This window comes from Lissotriton helveticus, chromosome 8, assembly GCF_964261635.1.
Source record: "Lissotriton helveticus chromosome 8, aLisHel1.1, whole genome shotgun sequence".
NCBI classification, from domain to species: Eukaryota; Metazoa; Chordata; class Amphibia; order Caudata; family Salamandridae; genus Lissotriton; species Lissotriton helveticus.
In genome coordinates, this window is record NC_136069.1 from 422,390,897 (window position 1) to 422,407,918 (window position 17,022).

The window sequence follows — 17,022 nt, forward strand, 5'->3', positions numbered from 1 at the left end:
CTATTTATCCCACCTTATTTTTATGTTTTAATTTCTTATAAACTTTTTAGAAGGGCCAACAGCAGCAATTTGCTACCAGGCCGCTACCATACGAAAATGTGCTTTTGGGCACAACTGAATTTATTACTTTTTATTTACTCCTCCAAGATGTGCGAAATGGTGGCCGCGATACGATGTTTGCACGTGCATGCGTGGTGACAAATGAGTGTATAAACATTCTTGCTCTTGGGCACCGTATCAACATGATGCATTACCTTTCATGTATGATAACGTATACATTACCTCCTTTTTTTGCAAATGTCGTTCAGCATTGGCAACAAAGATTATTTGTTTTGGCAAAGTTGAATAGCATTGTCAAAAATCATTGGCAACGTCAATAGGTATGCATTGGAAAAGCCAAAAGGTGAGACCGATTTGTTTTGCCAATTCTTGTTGGATCAGTCATTAAAATAAGTTGTACTTTTATAAGCTACAATGGAAAGTGCTGTAGTCAGCTAGCCATAGGCACCAACCTGTTCCGCCGGCCCAAGTATTTCCACCAACATGGGGTACATTGTTAGGATCCACCTGCCCATGTTTTGGGGCGCTTACATCCAAATTGCTCTCTCGCTCAACTGTTATCTGAAGGAATACATTGAAGAAATTAATATTTTTGCAAACAAATAACATGATTTATTATCATCAAATGTGTTTTTTACATAAACAGCGATTTGTGTTGTTTTTTTGTGTCTATGTTAAGCATTTTAACCTGAATCCAAATGAGTACTGCAATAAATGAAAACAGCTTTGAAAATATAGCAGCACTAAGGAAAACACAGTAGGTCTATTTTGAAGCACTTTTCACCCCTTAAGAGTAATGGAATGTTATTTTGCTTCATAATTTACGTACAGAGAAATTTTTTTTAAAGCAGAATTACTTGCGCTGCAAATTTAGGATTATATCGCTTTACAAGCCACCATCTAAGGTAACATTTAAGTAACTAAAACCCACAAATCACCTTTATGAGGAATCACATGCAACTTAAATGGGCTCCTGAATTTCTTATCAGGGAATTAGGGGTAACTAGGGTTCCTCCCAGCACACCAATGGGGGCAATGGCCACAGAGGGTATATAGAAAATTAAATCTTTCTAGTAAAACTGAAATACTGGCCAACAAAGGAGAAGAAAGAAGCTGTTTTGCTGCAAAGATCTTTTTGTTAGACAAAGGACTCAGACTGTCTAATCTTGTCCGGGGCAACAATGGAGTCATGGTGACAAGTTATAAAAGCTTCTATTCCAGCAGGCACAATACAGGACTCAAGGAGATACTCTAAGCCTACAGGGTTTTAATTGTTCTTATATGTCCACATTTTTGAGATCCAGGACTAGTCTGAACTTCATATGTTTCTGCTTAAGGATGGGCTGTAGAGTTCCATTATTGACGACATATGTGTATGGAACGATTGATATATCATCCTGGCCTTAGAAACTGGTAAACTAGTGATTTTAGGCGTCAATAAAAGGCTGACATTAAGGACCTGGTTACAAAGTGACAAAGATGAAATGACCCAAACTGCATAAAAAAAGTTCATCTGGGTGGCACTACAATATCAGAATAATAACTGCATACAGGCTCGCCACAGATTTCATTACATGACCGGAGGCTACCACTATGCAATAAGCTTTTATTGCAGCCTGACATAAAGCCTTTTAAAGAATATTAATACATCATAAAACATTAGAATGTTCATGAGGTACTATAAATATCCATTGCACGAAGTCATCCTCTTTTTATTAGCTGCTCCTTAACAAGATAAGTACACGACTTTCTGCTATCTTTTACTATTAACAGAACAAAATGAGACTTTGTAATGCTTAGCCTATGTAACGTTTGCTTAAAATTTTAACAGTTGTAATATTAGTTCTGTTTTTTTTAGAAGTAGTAGAATAATACTTTATTGCATTAATCAATTGATTACAATAAATAGCAAATAGACAGACATAAAAATAGAATAAAAAAGTCACACATTTACCATGAGTAGTATTGTAAAAGAAAAGATATACATAGGTCGTGATACCTATCTTTACATCTATATACAGATCCAATAAAAACCATCTAGTGAAGTAATATCTTATAAACATGCTCTAAAAACTGTACCATCCTTCTGATTGCACTTTCCCCTGTGAGCCTAAAACAATAACGTATAGCCTCTGTGGTTGTTCTTATTTTTGCATTATTAAATATGGGGCGTAAATATAACCTCTGTGTGGGCAAAAGTCTCGGGCAAATGCATATTAAATGTTCAAGAGTTTCCTTGCCAATTCCACAAAACCAACATCCCTGAATATCTTTGAGAGCCTTATTCCAAGTCCCTTCAAACTCCCCTACTGGAATATAGAATTGTCTGAACCGTACATATTTCTGTTTAATGTAGCTGGTCAAATTCCATCCAAAGTATTCTTGAGCCTGCTGGGTGTATGAATCAATTATTAAGTCTGTGTGTTTATATTTCCCGGCTTGTAGGTGATCTAAATTCCACTGTGCTAGCTTTAATGTTTTTCTTATTAGTTTTTTCCGCACATCCCTGGACATTCGTCCCATTTCCTGAATATCAGGCAGTTCATAAGGGTCTATTTGCATCATTGTAGTAGAAAGTTGCAGATCTCTCACTTTTTTACTCCAGAGTTCCTTCATTATTATATGGTTTAATGTACATGAATCGGTCTTAGCACAATCGATGATGTAGTTAACAAAACTGATCTTATGCAGCTTTTCCAAAGATTTTAGGCCGAATTCCAACCTTATCATACAATGTGGAGTAGCCTGTCGTAAATGGAGTATGGTACGTACGCTTTTCCTAAAACATTTTTCAAAATCAAAAAACAACTTTCTTATTCATAGCAGGAGATGGGTACAATAGAAACGGGATCATTTTCATCTGTAAAGCATTACCTCCGCACAGTTTCATAAATCTCGCGATTGATTTTGTGATAGTTATTGATTTTACACTTTTACTGACCGTGTGGTTTGACCATGTTAAATTTTTGTCAAATGTTACGCCGAGGTAGTTATATTGGTCCACTACCTCGATTGGAGTGTCGCCTAAAGTCCACATTTTTGATGGTGCGGACCCTCCAAACGTAACAATTTTTGTTTTAGATAAGTTAGCTATCAGACCGTTCACTTAGTTCTGTTAATGCATTTTAAACATGCAATAGTGGTTCTATTAATGCTTTTTAAGAACGCACGTCCATCCAATTTACGGTCGGGCCAGGTAAGTGCTAAATTTGTTGTTTTACAGATTATCGGCTAAATCAAAATCATAAAGTAGAAATTAACGCTGATGTTTTGTTTTGAAAATACTGCTGCCGAATTACGCCATAACAAACTAAGCAGCGGGACACAACTGCCTTGAATAACACGGCGTCGTGCCCTCTGTTTTGCTTTGAAAACCCCAAAAGTGAATAGCCAAGCCCTCTCCAAAAAAAGAAAAAAATAGAAACGGAACCAGAGTTTTCTAATGAGGGTTTCCAGGCAATGCGTATGTTGCCTGGAAACAATCACCAAGCTCATGTGGCATTGCGTCTTTTAATGCACTGCCAGGCTGCATTGCTAAGAGGTAATGCCGGCAAAGTAAGGGACGGGCACAGTGATCATCCTTCCTTTATCTTTAGGTTTTCCCTATCGGAGCGTGTAGCCCAGGAGACAGCTCCCCGCTTGAGAGCTGCAACGGCTGCACTACACCCGAAGAAAACATCGGAGGCATTGGCAGTTTCCTCATTCATTCTAGTCACACTTGTTTAAGGTGCTTTGCTCCCACCCAACGGCAAATGGGCAAATTAACTAAAATACAAGAACTTGTCTGCTCCTTTCATTTAGCAGAAAGTATTGTTAAAATACTGAGAACTAAAATACATATCAACAAACCGTGAGTAGGGTTCTCGGAGTAATCGTGCAATCCAAGAGTTATATTTCTAAGCTCATACCATACTGATTATGGAGACCACCAACCCTCAAACCCATGCAGTATCTGGGCTCATGGGAGAATCCATAAAAAAAGGTTTTTAGAGGAGGAACCTAGGTCCTCTGTGAGAGAGGCAGTGGACGCCGCACTAACTAAGAGAGGAACCCCTGTAGTAGAGAATTATTTTTCCCACTCAGATGGAGATTTCCCTTCTATCTCTGAACCTCATAGAGGGGGCAAGGTTTCCCAAAAGAGGAAACATGTACAGAAGGCGTTCAACCAGGTCTACGGCACTGGTAGCCTCTGCGCTACAATAGACAGTGGTGCTCTCAGCAGCACCAGAAAAAGAGGCCATCTTAACGGGACACACAGAAAGGTTGTCCGTATCAGCATGATGGATAGGAGTGACCTTCTTGGCACAATAGATTCACGGGGCAGTCTAAACTCTTTGGCAGAGAATATGGACTATGATGATATGGAAATGGATGAATTTATATTTGACCCCCACTACAACTATGATATCTTGGGGGGCCTGGATGAGGACCTAGATCTAGATCAACCCTCTACATTACATGAGGTTAAAGATCCCTTTGGGTCTGAGATGTTTAACCCCACTACAATTAAACACCAGTGTAGGGCGGAGGGGTGGCCAATGGACCACGTGACAAAGTTTCTTACATACTGGGTAAGAAGTCACTGGACAGGGAAACTCGCAATTTACTTTGAACTGAGTGCCCTAGTCCCTCTACCGAGGATAAGATGTGTAACACACCTAATTTAGACCCAGAACATATAACCTTTCTGTATCAGGTCAGAAAGGACCCTAGAAAGGGTATCGACGTTTTAAAAAAATAATGTCAGGATAAACTCCTTGATGTACCAGGCCCGCTTACACATATTCCAGATATGGCAGAGGATGCCAGGGGCAAGAACATAAACGTAAACATTGACCTTCTATTGGGATGGGTCCAGAGTGTCATATGTATGCTGGGTAATGCTAACCTGATCATTGAGAGACAGAAGGCGGTCTTAATGAGGATTAAGCCTAAATTGGCAGACCTATCCTCTAGAGAGGACATGGCTGATACCAAGGACCTCCTTTTTGGGTAACATTTTGTGAAATCAATAGGAAAATATGTTTCCACCTTCACAGGTTTCAGTAACGCGCAAACTAGCATGCGCAGAGTCTTTGGCTTGCGGGCCATTTCTGGACCGGCTGACCCGAGGAGACTGGCTGTCAGTTGCGGATAATTTAGGTCCCATTTTACCTGCAAGAACAAAGAAGCTTTGTTACCTAAGGCAGAGGTTACCGCCAAAACTCAAACTTCCACCCCCAAAGAGGGAGAACCTCAAAAAACTGTGGAGGAAGGTCTAGGACATCAAACCAAGGATATCAAGGTAAGCAGTATTGCTTCTTCCCTCGTAAAGATAGTGGGAATGTTGAGACTCTTTCTTCACAGTTGGGAGAAGATAACATAGGACACTTGGGTATTTGAAACTGTTGGGGGTTTAAAAATAGACTTTTGGAAATACCTAGCACAATTGGTAAAACCCTGAGAGTCGATTTTGGATGCAGAAAAAATTTACCTCATAGACTTGGAAGTGTCCCAGATGTTGGACCAAGGGGGCATTCATTCAGGTCCCAGACCAGGAAAAAGTAGGGTATGTGAGTAAAGTTTTATTGCTAAAATAGAAAGACAAAGGCTGGCACCCGGTTATAAACTTAAAGGAGTTAAACAAATTTCTCATCTACAGACACTTCAAGATGGAGGGTATTCATCTTTAGGGAGACATTTTGCAGGCCAGGGACTGGCTGGTAAAATTGGACACCGTGAAGAATCTTTGCTTCGCTTGGAGGGGCGTGCTTTATCAGTTCCTCTGCCTGCCCTTCAGGCTGTCCTCAGCTCCATGGTGTTTTTTATTTTATTTATTTGAAGAGTTTTATATTGCGCTGGCTAGACCCGGAGGTATCAGAGCGCTTTACATAAGGAGTGGTTACAACAGAATATTCTTACATAGTTACATCATTTCCTAGAATAAAAACATAGCATGGAGAAAGACATTATTACAAAAATACATCTGTAACTAGAACATATGAATAAAATACAAACAGGTCCAAGGAGCAAGGATGGTATAGGGGTAAAAGTAAAGGGTTAAAAGTACATAGCAAGTCAGGATGACCGGCAATTGAGAAGAGAACTTCAGTGGATACCAAAAGTCAGATGACAAGTTGAACACAACCGGAGAGGGTCCAGGGATCCACAAACAAACCGGTGCCGGACTTCATTACTGGGTGGGGCAGAGAGTTGGAAGTGGACGGGGTGTCCCACCAAGCCGAATCATGAAGAGCGCGGTGAAGCCGAGCAAGAGGGGCAAAGACCAAACCAGAGACAGAGAGAGCTGGCTAGTGTCAAGGAACAGTCCAGGGCCCACCAAAACAGCAAGATGCAGTCACCAAAGAGATACAAAGACAAGATGGCGGGGCCGTGTGAATGCAAAAAAAACGACCCCTAAAAAAAAAAACAGGGTTTAAAACCACCCCAAAAGCAGAGCTGAATGGGGAAGGCAGCAGCTTGGAACTGGAGGGAGGCAAGGTCGAATATCGCTGCTCTCTCCCGGGTAAACCACTGCAGGAGAAGAGAGCGCGGGTGTCCAGGCAACAGTCCCAGGAAGTTAAGAGGCAACAGCCGGTCAGGAGGATGAGCAACTCGGGAAGAAAGGAAGCAAGCTCTTTGGTGCAGGGCAGCAGTGCTTTGTGGCTTTCACCTCTGCACACGCGTTGGTTCTTGTTCCAGCGCAGCAGGATGACCGGCAACCTCATCTTCGATCCGGAAAGGCAGGTGATGGCCGGAGGAGTTCAACTAATGATATACTTGGACGACATCCTCATTACATTACAGGACAAGTTGGAGCTTCAAAAGCATCTGTCATGGAATGCTTTGTTGTGGTTTCGATTATTTTTGCAGGATAGGCAGCAGGCGGCGTCTTTGCCCCCTTTTCAATCGGCCTTCACTCTAATATCTCCTGAGGGGTCCCTCAGGGCTCAGCAATCAGTCCCATACTTTTTAATTTGTATCTTAGACCTCTGATTTCACTCATTAAAAGCTATAACATCAGGATTGTAAACTATGCTGACGACACGCAGATGATCCTCTCCTTGGAGGGAGAGGACTCAACATCGGTGGAGGTTTTCCACAATTGTCTGCGTGACACGTCACGATGGCTAAAGGATAACTCCCTTCAGTTTAACGCTGGGAAGACGGAGGTGCTCTTTAGCGCCGGGAATAAGATCTCCCGGCCGTTTCCAGATAACTTTTGGCCTCCTGAAACAGGGACCAAAGTACGGCCTGTGGACTCAGTCCGTAATCTTGGGGTCATGTTAGACCAAAGGCTTAGTATGGAGACTCATGTAAAAAAGACGACCGCCTGTTGCCTTGCCATCTTACGCTCCCTGAGGAAAGTCTTGCCACTTTTACCATCTCAAGCTCGTGCTCAAGTGGTAAGGTGTACAATCCTCAGCAGGCTGGACTACTGCAATGCCCTTTTGTTGGGGTCCCCTGAGTTTTTGTTGGACAGGCTCCAAAGGGTCCAATCAGCGGCTGCTAGGTTGGCGCTGGGGCTTCCGAGAAGAGCACATGGGCCGTCCACCCTTGGGAAGTTGCATTGGCTGCCGGTGAGGCAGAGGATACAATTTAAGGCCCTCTGCCTAGTATTTAGGGCTCTCCATGGAATTGTATTAATATTTTTTAAAGGGCTGCATGTTGGAGAAGTGTGGCTCAATGGTTAGAGCGGCAGACCCTGATGCAGAGGTCTAGCCCGGGACCAGGGTTCAATTCCCCGCCTCGGCGGGTCTTGGACTCAAAATTCCACGGACCTGATAATTCTCGCCTCGGTGCCTATTCCAATCATGGAGTCCCACTCTGCAACTCTGGGCAATAGCTTGCTTAATCTCCACAACGTCCCCCACAACGCTAAGGACACCTCACAGGGAAAGCCAGGATGGGTTCCACAGCGGTATTCGTACAAGCGCCTTGAGACCCTTGCGGGTGAGTAGTGCGCTATACAAGTATCAATTTACATTTACATTTACATGTTGGGGCAGCAATAAAAGCATATTGCATAATGTTAGCCTCATTGTCTTGAATATATCAAGATTCTCTCTAGATTTACATTGAAGAATTGCTATTCTCCCTCAAGCATGCTATTTTCAGGTCTGATTTACCACTATAAGCAATTTTTCTCAATTAATTTTATGTGTAAAACAAAATTTTGCAATCCATAATTTGACCTCATCTATGAAGATGTTTAATATCTCAATACAGAATAAGAAAGAAAGTATAATGTGAATTATCTTACAGTTGTGACTCAAAATATACTTTGACGTTCAAATCCCAGCAATGGAAACTCAGCTTTTGTCCTTCTGAGGTTGATAAATTGAGTACAGGTAAACACACGTGTTTCTGTTCCATTGGTGTTGGGGTTGTCTGCTGAACGTCAACCCTCACTCCTCAAATTACCCTCTTCCTTATATATTTCCCACATCATGGCTTCATTGCAGTGTTTGCCTTTTAGCTGACTTTGTAGTCCGGTCGACCTACTTTTTTTGATGCAGTTTTCATTTTTAGATGGTGGTTACAGATAGCAATTTTGACGTGTCAAGTTACCTGAAAAAAATGTAACCCAACTTTGCTTCAGGTAATTTGCCACGTCAAAATTTGGGTCTATTCATATTTTAATCCCACTTCCCCTGAAAGAATTAGATATAATCTTAAAAATCTCGATTTTTAGTGCATAACCCTTTCATGCAAAATATTTAAAAATAAAAAGACTGAAGATTCCAAGAAAGGAGAGTTTTCAGCCTTGTCATTTATGTACGGAAGTTGTCACGAGCCCAGAAAATCAATGAGACCATGGATTACTCTACACCTGAAACTGACTGCGACTGCATTCAAACAAATTTGCTGATCAAATCAATTTTATGTGTTGGACTTTGGCTGGTACTGACATCACTAGCCTTCAAAGTCATTCTAAGCAGCGAGTTATTGATAATTCCTGAAACCTGGCCAAAAAATCAACATAGCCAGTGAGAATAATTTAGAGAGCAGCCGCCACTGTGCACTTATAACGGCTGATGGTTGTGGTCAGAGACAAAGTAGATTAGATGTGCTGTAGATCAGTGAGGCTTTGTTGTATTGGATTCTCAACCTGGCTCTACACACTCGTTGGCAGATAAAGCTAGTGACTAGTATGTGCACACAGGCACTAACTTGCAGCACTAGGTCATACCATGGTGAGATATACAAGCCGCAGCTGTCATTATCATGCACATCCTCTTGTGTCAAGCAAGATTACTCTCTAGAGGTTACACCAGGTCAACAACATGCTTAATGGTACAGGACACTGCCCTAAACGCAAAAGAACACTGACGTCACATATCCTAAAAATAGAAGAGTTACCTGAGATCGTGTCTTACTGCATCATTCCCAAAAAGTGAACAAGCTGAAGGAAGCATACTTGAGGCGGAGATAGCAGGGAAAGGCCCGCAGTCCAACATTCCTCTCACACCAACCCATAATCCACATTAAAGTTCACGTACTTTTGTTTTCAGTTAACAAAAAGGCACCATATGTAGTTCGACAGTCTTTATTTTAGCCTTTTCCACTATAAAATACTATTAGATAACACTCTAGCACTAACTGGGCTTATTGTATCACTAAAAAAAGTTAGCGGATGGAAGAAAGTGGATTAGATGGGAGTTGAGACAAAGATCAGAGAGAAAGTTCATCAGGCCGTCCCCCTTGGATACATTTAAATTCCACCCTATGATCTCCCCATGTCATTAACCTATGAAGGACACTCCTCAAACAAACTCTTTCTCTTGGAGGTGAGGTCATAAGTTCAAATGAAAGGAAAAGGAGATTATTGCAGCAAAACAGCTTCTTTCTGATCCTTTGTGGGCCAGTAGTTAAGTTTTGCAAGAAAGGTTTTTGTTTTCTTTATACCTTTTGTAGCGATTGTCTGCACTGGTGTCTCCCCACGGCAAGTCAGTGCTTCCTCCCAGCAGACAACAAGACCTGCAATTCTTGCATTGGCTGAGGAAACTGGTGAAAAGTGGACTAATTTGGAGACTTTTCCAGGCCCCAAAACTAGATTCATTTTCAACGGGTCCTGGCAAAACCAAGAGGCCCGGCTTTAATGTGCGGAGGTTTGCTAACAGCATTTGCACATGCCTGCAATGGCAGATTTACAAGTTATGCAAAACTGTCCCAACTGATCAGTTGGGCTGCTGGAGAACATACATGTAGAACAGTGCTCACCACACATGTTAAATTATTTTCTAAGAATGTGATTGGGCAGTTAAGTGAAATTTTGGTGAGCACTGGAGAGGAACAATATAGTGAGGACTAGGAACTATGAAAACTTCATGAATTATGCAAACTTTTTTTGCACAACTTGTTTGGCAATTCTTACTTTTGCCATAACTTTACTGCTTAGATAGTAGACTAGAGGAGCGCCCTTATATGGGAGAGAGAGAGAGAAACCACCTTTATTCACCCCATTATTTTTTAACAACAGCATTGAGTTTCAATGCAGGGATGGACATCCTTTTAAATCGTCTGACTAATGAGGCTCTGCTTGCTGCATTAAAGGCTTTTGATTGACCCCCTGCTGGTTTTACGGCATGTTTCAGGCTACTTCATTACAGGGTAGAGGCATAACGCAGGCACCTGCTGCACAGGTTGCCTCCAACCCTTTAAGAGGTCCCTATGCTTCAGGGGGACCCATTCAGACAAAAGCCAATGAAAATCTGTGAGATATGTGAGGCTCGAGGCCATTGCAGGGGGACAATGAGGAGGGCGGCACCCTTAGTGGCATTGGGCTCCCCCCCTCGCCCATCTCTTCAATCCCCCCCCTCTCCTGTTCCTCTGGGAGGGTGGGGTTTAGCAGCGGGGTGACGTCGTATCCGGGGCTTGCAGGGGGGGCAGGGTTTGGGGTACTTAAGGCCCCACCGCCATTTTACCTGCCTCTTTGCAGTCCCAGGAGGGGACGCTGGGCTCGCAGGGGACACGCCATCTAGGAGAAAGGTTAGTTAGCCCGCCTCGTGCCCGCTCCCCCCTTATGGGGGTTGCAGCAGGGCCGGGCGGCCAGCTTAGCGCGGGCCGCTAGGGGTGATAGCCAACTGGTGAACGCTGCGAACGGTGGCCACGTTTCTCCCTCGAGCCCACTCCCCCCCTTATGGGGGTCGCAGCAGGGCCGGGCGGCCCGCACCGCAGCGGGCCACTGAGGTGAGGCCTTGAGAGATCTCGTCTAGCGTGCTGGGGGGTTGTGTACAGGCGCGCCCATGTAAACGCCGGGGGGGGGGGGGGGGGTTCAACTGTAATGTTCCCTCTTCGCACCCCCGGCAGCAGCGGTGCTCGACCTGGGTCCGCGATGAGGCTTCAGGCTCCCTCGCCACCGTGGTGGGCATTTGCTCGGCCCTCCCGCGGTGGGGGTCTACATGCGGTGCTGGGCCAGTTGATAGACAGAGGGGATGTAGCTCAGTGGTAGAGCCATGCTTAGCGTGTACGAGGCTCCGGGTCCAATCCCCGGCGCCTTCAGGAGTCTCTGTGCCTTCGCGCCCCCGCCAGCTGCGTGCACGATTAGGCCCCGCCCGCGGTGGCCTGCAGTTTTTCAAGGGAACAGCTGCACACCTTTAGCTTTGACCCCCCTCCTCAGCGATGGCAAAGGGGGGGGACAGCTCTCGCGTGGGCAATGGTGCGCGATGTGCCGGCTCCCGTACAGTGAGCCAGAGCTGCGTAGTGGGGGGGGGGGCACGCCTCCTGGGACGACCGGTTGGCACTATTGCGCGGGGCTGTGCGATTCTTCCCCCTCCCTCTTTGACCAAGCGGTAACGCACGGACATCACCGGGGCAGCGGACGCCATGGGAATGCTCCCGTCTCGGCCCATGCCCCCAGTAAGGGCAAACTCAGAGGTACCCTCCCTTTGCGCCCCCCCCCCCCCGCCAGCTTGGCTTGTTATAAGTAGAGAGAATGTGGCCTTGAAACTAGAGCGGTCGCCTTGGAGGCTGGGGATTCCAGTTCGTGTCTTGGCAAGAACGCTCAACATCCTGTGATTTAAATTACGGTTGTGTGCTTTATGGGTGGTGGTCTGCTTCGCACTACATTTGCCCGCCCGCAGTACTGAAGACACGCGCCACGGGGACAGTTGCCTCCCTTTGTGCCCCCTGGGTCGACCCCCCTTGGTCACGGCCTTGCTCCCCTCGGCCCATGCCCCCAGTGGGGGGCGGTAGATAATGGTTTTCACGCTGCAATTATCCTGGCATAAGTTGAATGACTTGAGCGACAAAATGGCCGCGCCCAGTCGGGGGTATGGGGTCATATGAAAAAGAGCGGATGAACTGGGAAGCCGGAACACGCATGATATTAATAAAATACGTTTTTGCATGTCCCCCAGCCTGCCTGGTACCATGTCCCTCTGCAACGCCTTCCCCCTTCCTTGTCCCGTGGCCCGGCAACTCTTTCTGGGGGCCGGTGCTCTGCAGTCTCGGGGTGTTGATGCAGCACGTTCCGGGCGCTGTGGGCGCTTGGTGATTTGAGGAGGGGGGGGGGGGTCTGCTCCTGTGTAGTGGTGCGCTCGCCAGTGCTCCTTAGGGTGCCGTTCGTGCCCCTTGTGGACGGGGTCATTTGAACTGGAATCCCATTTTGACGGAACGCTGGTATTGCTTCCACTAAATAATGCCTCGTGCCCTTTCAACCCCGCCCCCTCCCGCGGCGAGCTTCATTCGGGCGGGGCACGCTCCCAGCTGCTCTCCCGCGTCGCTAGCTTGGATTGGTTCCGGGCTCGGGGTGATCGGGTGTTTTCCCCGCAGGTGGTCACCTGAGCCGGACAGAGCCGGCATGGGGGCGGGCATGCAGAGGCATTACCGGGGACCATTTATTTATGCGTGTTAAATAGCGCGGACTTTAGCCGAAGATGTCAGAGCGCTTTACAATAGAAACAGAACAGATACATGAGAACCTTACAAGTGAACAAATTTCAAAAGTCGTTAAATTACATAGGCAAAAGTAACAATAGGGAGCAAACAAAATATAACAGGTAGAAAACGGTGCATTACAGGAGGAAATGGTCAATTCAAAAAGCGCGGACTTCAAGCGAAGTTGCAGAGCACCTCCAAATGTAAAAGTTGTGACATGAGGGTCGCTTACAAGCCACCAGGTTAAACATGCAAACTCTGTTTACAATAAAAAGGACCGGCGACATTTGTGCATGGATCAAGAGCAAGCTAAATATATATATATATATGAGTGCATTGGGGGATCTAACATTAAAATTGCAGTGTGATTGTGTGCACTCACCTTTGTCATCTTCTGCGCAGGTCCAAGAGGGAGATTGTCCCAGGCATTTGAAGCGTGACAGGACTATACAGGGGCCAGGTAAATGAGGTGTGGTAAAAGGGGCGACTCAGGTGGGTCTCCCATAAGTGGGGGAACCAGCATGGGCAGAAAAGATCGGGGGACGGGATAGGGACCAGGCCACAGCATTACCCTTAACATACAGGGGAGAACTCCAGCCGGTTCATGATTTACACTATTAATGTTTGAAATTTTTATTTCAGCCCCCCGCGACCGCAGTTAGGGCACTGCCCATGTAGCACAAAGAACGCCAGTTGCTAAGGAGACCTTCCCCCCCCCCCCCCCCGGCGCTCTCACCCACCCCCCTCCTCTCGCTTACCTAGACGTGAGGGTCTGTGGAGGCAGACCGACTGCTCGACAAAGTAGCAAAGTAAGTAGATTTTGGGAGGTGGGGGAGCGAAGCTCGAAGGGACAGAAAGGCCCGCTTTTAATATTAAGCGCGGCCAAGTGTTTACTGCCCCATTTCTTTTTCAGGAGAACCTAGCCCGAGGTGCTGACATGACTAGCCAGGGATCCCCCTCGCTTTTCTCGCAGATGTCCCAGGTGGAGGATTCCTTGCCCGGAACCTCCCAAGATGCTCAGCTGGCAGCGGTAATGGAGATGGTCAGGTCAAAGGGTGTGCTTTGGGCCAGCGAACTTTTGAGATCCAACAATCCGGGAGATTCTGGAATTGACGTGTCCGTTCCCCCTGAAGTACAAGAACCCGTTGAAGAGGGAGGGGTTACTAGGTCCAAAAGGCTTAAGAAGGCCACAGCCAGGTACTCACCAGAAGAATCTACAACCACAAAAATTAAGAACACTGAACTTTCAAAGAGGGCAGTCCCAGAAAAGTCTGCGCCTGCACCGGCTCCCGTGGTTGCCTTTCAAGCCGAACCTACTCAAACAGCGAACTTTGCAACAAGGGAAGACCTTGGTAAGCTGACGCACTCGCTGGCTGACTTCATGAAGGGAGTGCGAGCTGGCCTACTGGCGTACAGTAGCTCTGGGAGGGCGGCAGCCAAAATAGTGGTGGGAGTACTGGAGCCGCACCCACCTCAGGGCAAGTGGTTGAGGGCATACCAGTAACGCAAGTGTGGTTGGGAGGGGAAGCCACGCCTGGGGGGCAGCAGTGTGCCAATTTAAGCTGCAACAACTCGTGATTAGAGCGACTGACAGGGGCAACAAGGGAAGGGCAGGGGCATCAGGTGGCAGTGCCGGGCCCGTCAATACCGGCAGTCCCCATTCTCCCCCCCCCACTTCAACTGGCAGTGTGGCACCTCCAGCAATAGTAGCTACCCCTCCTCCCCCAACTGTTAGCGTGGTAGCTCCTATCCCAGCCGGGGACAACACTGCCCTAACCCCAACATCCCTGGGAAAAACACCGGCGGCTTCAGGGACCGCTAATGACGATGGCCCCGCTCCTGACTGGACGTTGCTCCTTAGCCTGGCAGGTGCCACTGGCAGCCAAGGAAGGCATTTGGCGCAGGGAGTTTATTGATATCTTTACCCTCCTGATGCATGGGGCTGAGGGCGCAGATACAAGGAAGATGGGTGGAAAGGAGGAGGATAAAAAAGTTTGCTTCCAGGCATGGCCCGAGAAGACAATCAAGACATGGGCACAGGCTTTTCACATCCTGACAGCTGTAATAACGGAGAGATTCCCAGAGCAGGGGCAGGGTTTGGTCCAATACGTCAGCGTCATTACAAACGACGCAGAAACTAACGGGGGCATGGGCTGGTACAAATATGACTGTGAGTTCAGAAAGAAGATGGCCATTTGCCCAGAGCTAGATTGGGATCAATTGGAGGTTCGACTATGGATGCAGCACATGGGCAAGGGGGGAGCAGAGCCGGTAGAGAAGACGGTGAATAACAACAAGAAGGGGGAGGGGAGCAAGGGTAACAAATCTGATAGGAGGTTTCAGCATAAGCAGTCCTTTCATGGGGACCGAGGAGGTGGACAGAGGCAGGGTCCCAGAAGACCATCCAGCGGGACATGCAGGCTCTTTAATGGCGGACACTGCACCTGAGGAAGGGCCTGTAGATTCTCCCATACATGCAGCAAGTGTGATGGTCCCCACCCAGGGTCATCATGCGATAAGAGGGAGTCCCCCGTGGGACCTGCTAGGCAAGAGAAGTAAGAACAAGGCGTACGCAGGACTTTCCCCCCCTCCCCCCTCCTCCCCCTTCCCCCTCTCTGGACATCTTGCCCTCCCCCCAGTTGTAACAAGTTAGTGACTTATCAAAGGGTCCCTCTCCCATTGTTATTCACAACTTACTAGCCCTCCTAAGGGGATACACCAATGCGAAGGACAGGGGCACGCTGGCTGAAGGTTTTGTGGGAGGCTTCAGGATCCCTTACCAGGGTCCCATGGATAGCAGGGATGCGGAGAACCTGAAGTCAACCAGGAAACATCCAGAAGTAGTGGGAGAGAAAGTCAGGAAGGAAGTGGCCTTGGGGAGGGTGGAGGGACCTTTCTCCCTACCCCCCTCCCTAATTTTGTGGTGTCACCGCTGGAGGTGGTGCCCAAAAAGGAACCTGGGGCTTTCAGGTTGATACAGCACCTATCGTACCCTGAGGGTGACTCAGTGAACGCATGACTTGATGAGAATGCTTGCTCGGTATCTTACTGCTCCTTCGACATGGCTGTCGATTTGGTGAGGAGGGCAGGGGAAGGAGCCTGGTTGGCCTTCCGCCTATTGCCTGTTCACCCTGAGAGCCAGCATTTACTTGGCTTCAAATGGCAAGGCAATTTTTTCTTTGAAAGATGCATGCCGATGGGATGTGCAGTGTCGTGTGCATTTTTTGAAGCATTCAGCTCCTTCTTGCAGTGGGCCCTCACTGAGCGATATGAGGTAGACATGGTGGCCCACTACTTGGACGATTTCCTGTTCATTGGTGGAGTTGGCACGCAGGAATGTAGTCGAGGTTTACACGCTTTTCAGGATTTGGCCCGGCACCTGGGAGTGCCCTTAGCACCCGGCAAGACTGAAGGCACGGCGCAGGTCCTCACCTTTTTAGGCATCGAGTTGGACACAGTAAAGGGTGTGTCAAGACTCCCGGCTGAGAAGGTGCAGGCGTTGCAACTGGACATTAGGTTATTGCTGGGGAAAGATAAGGCACCTCTGTGCGTCATCCAGAGCCTCTTGGGCAAACTAAACTTTGCAGCTAAAGTGATTCCGGTGGTCGAGAGTTTTTGCTAGGCGACTGGCCAGAGCCACTGCAAAAGTGGTCAAGAAACACCACTTTGTCAAGATCCCGTTGGGCCTTAAGAAAGACCTGGCTATGTGGGACGAGTTCCTGTCCAATTTCAATGGAACGGTCATCTGGAGGGCTCCCTGGGTCGACAGTCTAGAACTGAACATGTTCACTGATGCTTCAGGGAGGGAGGGCTTTGCTCATCCATGAAGATCAGGCCCCCTTAACCAGGTACCAAATGGAGCGGATCATGGGGGCATGCTTATCCAGGGCGGGTATCTTAGTGTCTGGAAAAGGATATTCTAGTCACTCCTTCAGGATCGGAGCAGCTACAGCTGCCTTTACCGCTGGCATGGCACCAGCAGAGGTCAAGAAGGTGGGGCATTGGGAGTCCCAATGTTATAAAAGATATATCCGCCCTTAAGGTGCACAGTTGCAGTGATGTGGAATTATGTTTGCAATGTTGTGTGTATTACTGTGGCGT

General features: G+C 47.0%; 1 protein-coding gene across 1 annotated transcript in view; it reads right to left on the bottom strand.

Annotated features, from left to right (window-relative positions):
• Window positions 1–17,022, bottom strand: part of VWA8 (von Willebrand factor A domain containing 8) — a 1,418,144-nt gene that overhangs the window by 265,017 nt on the left and 1,136,105 nt on the right. Inside the window, exon 38 of the mRNA XM_078657276.1 lies at window positions 513–621. Within this exon, the coding sequence (XP_078513402.1) occupies window positions 513–621 (109 nt within the window). The remainder of the gene's footprint in view (window positions 1–512; window positions 622–17,022) is intronic.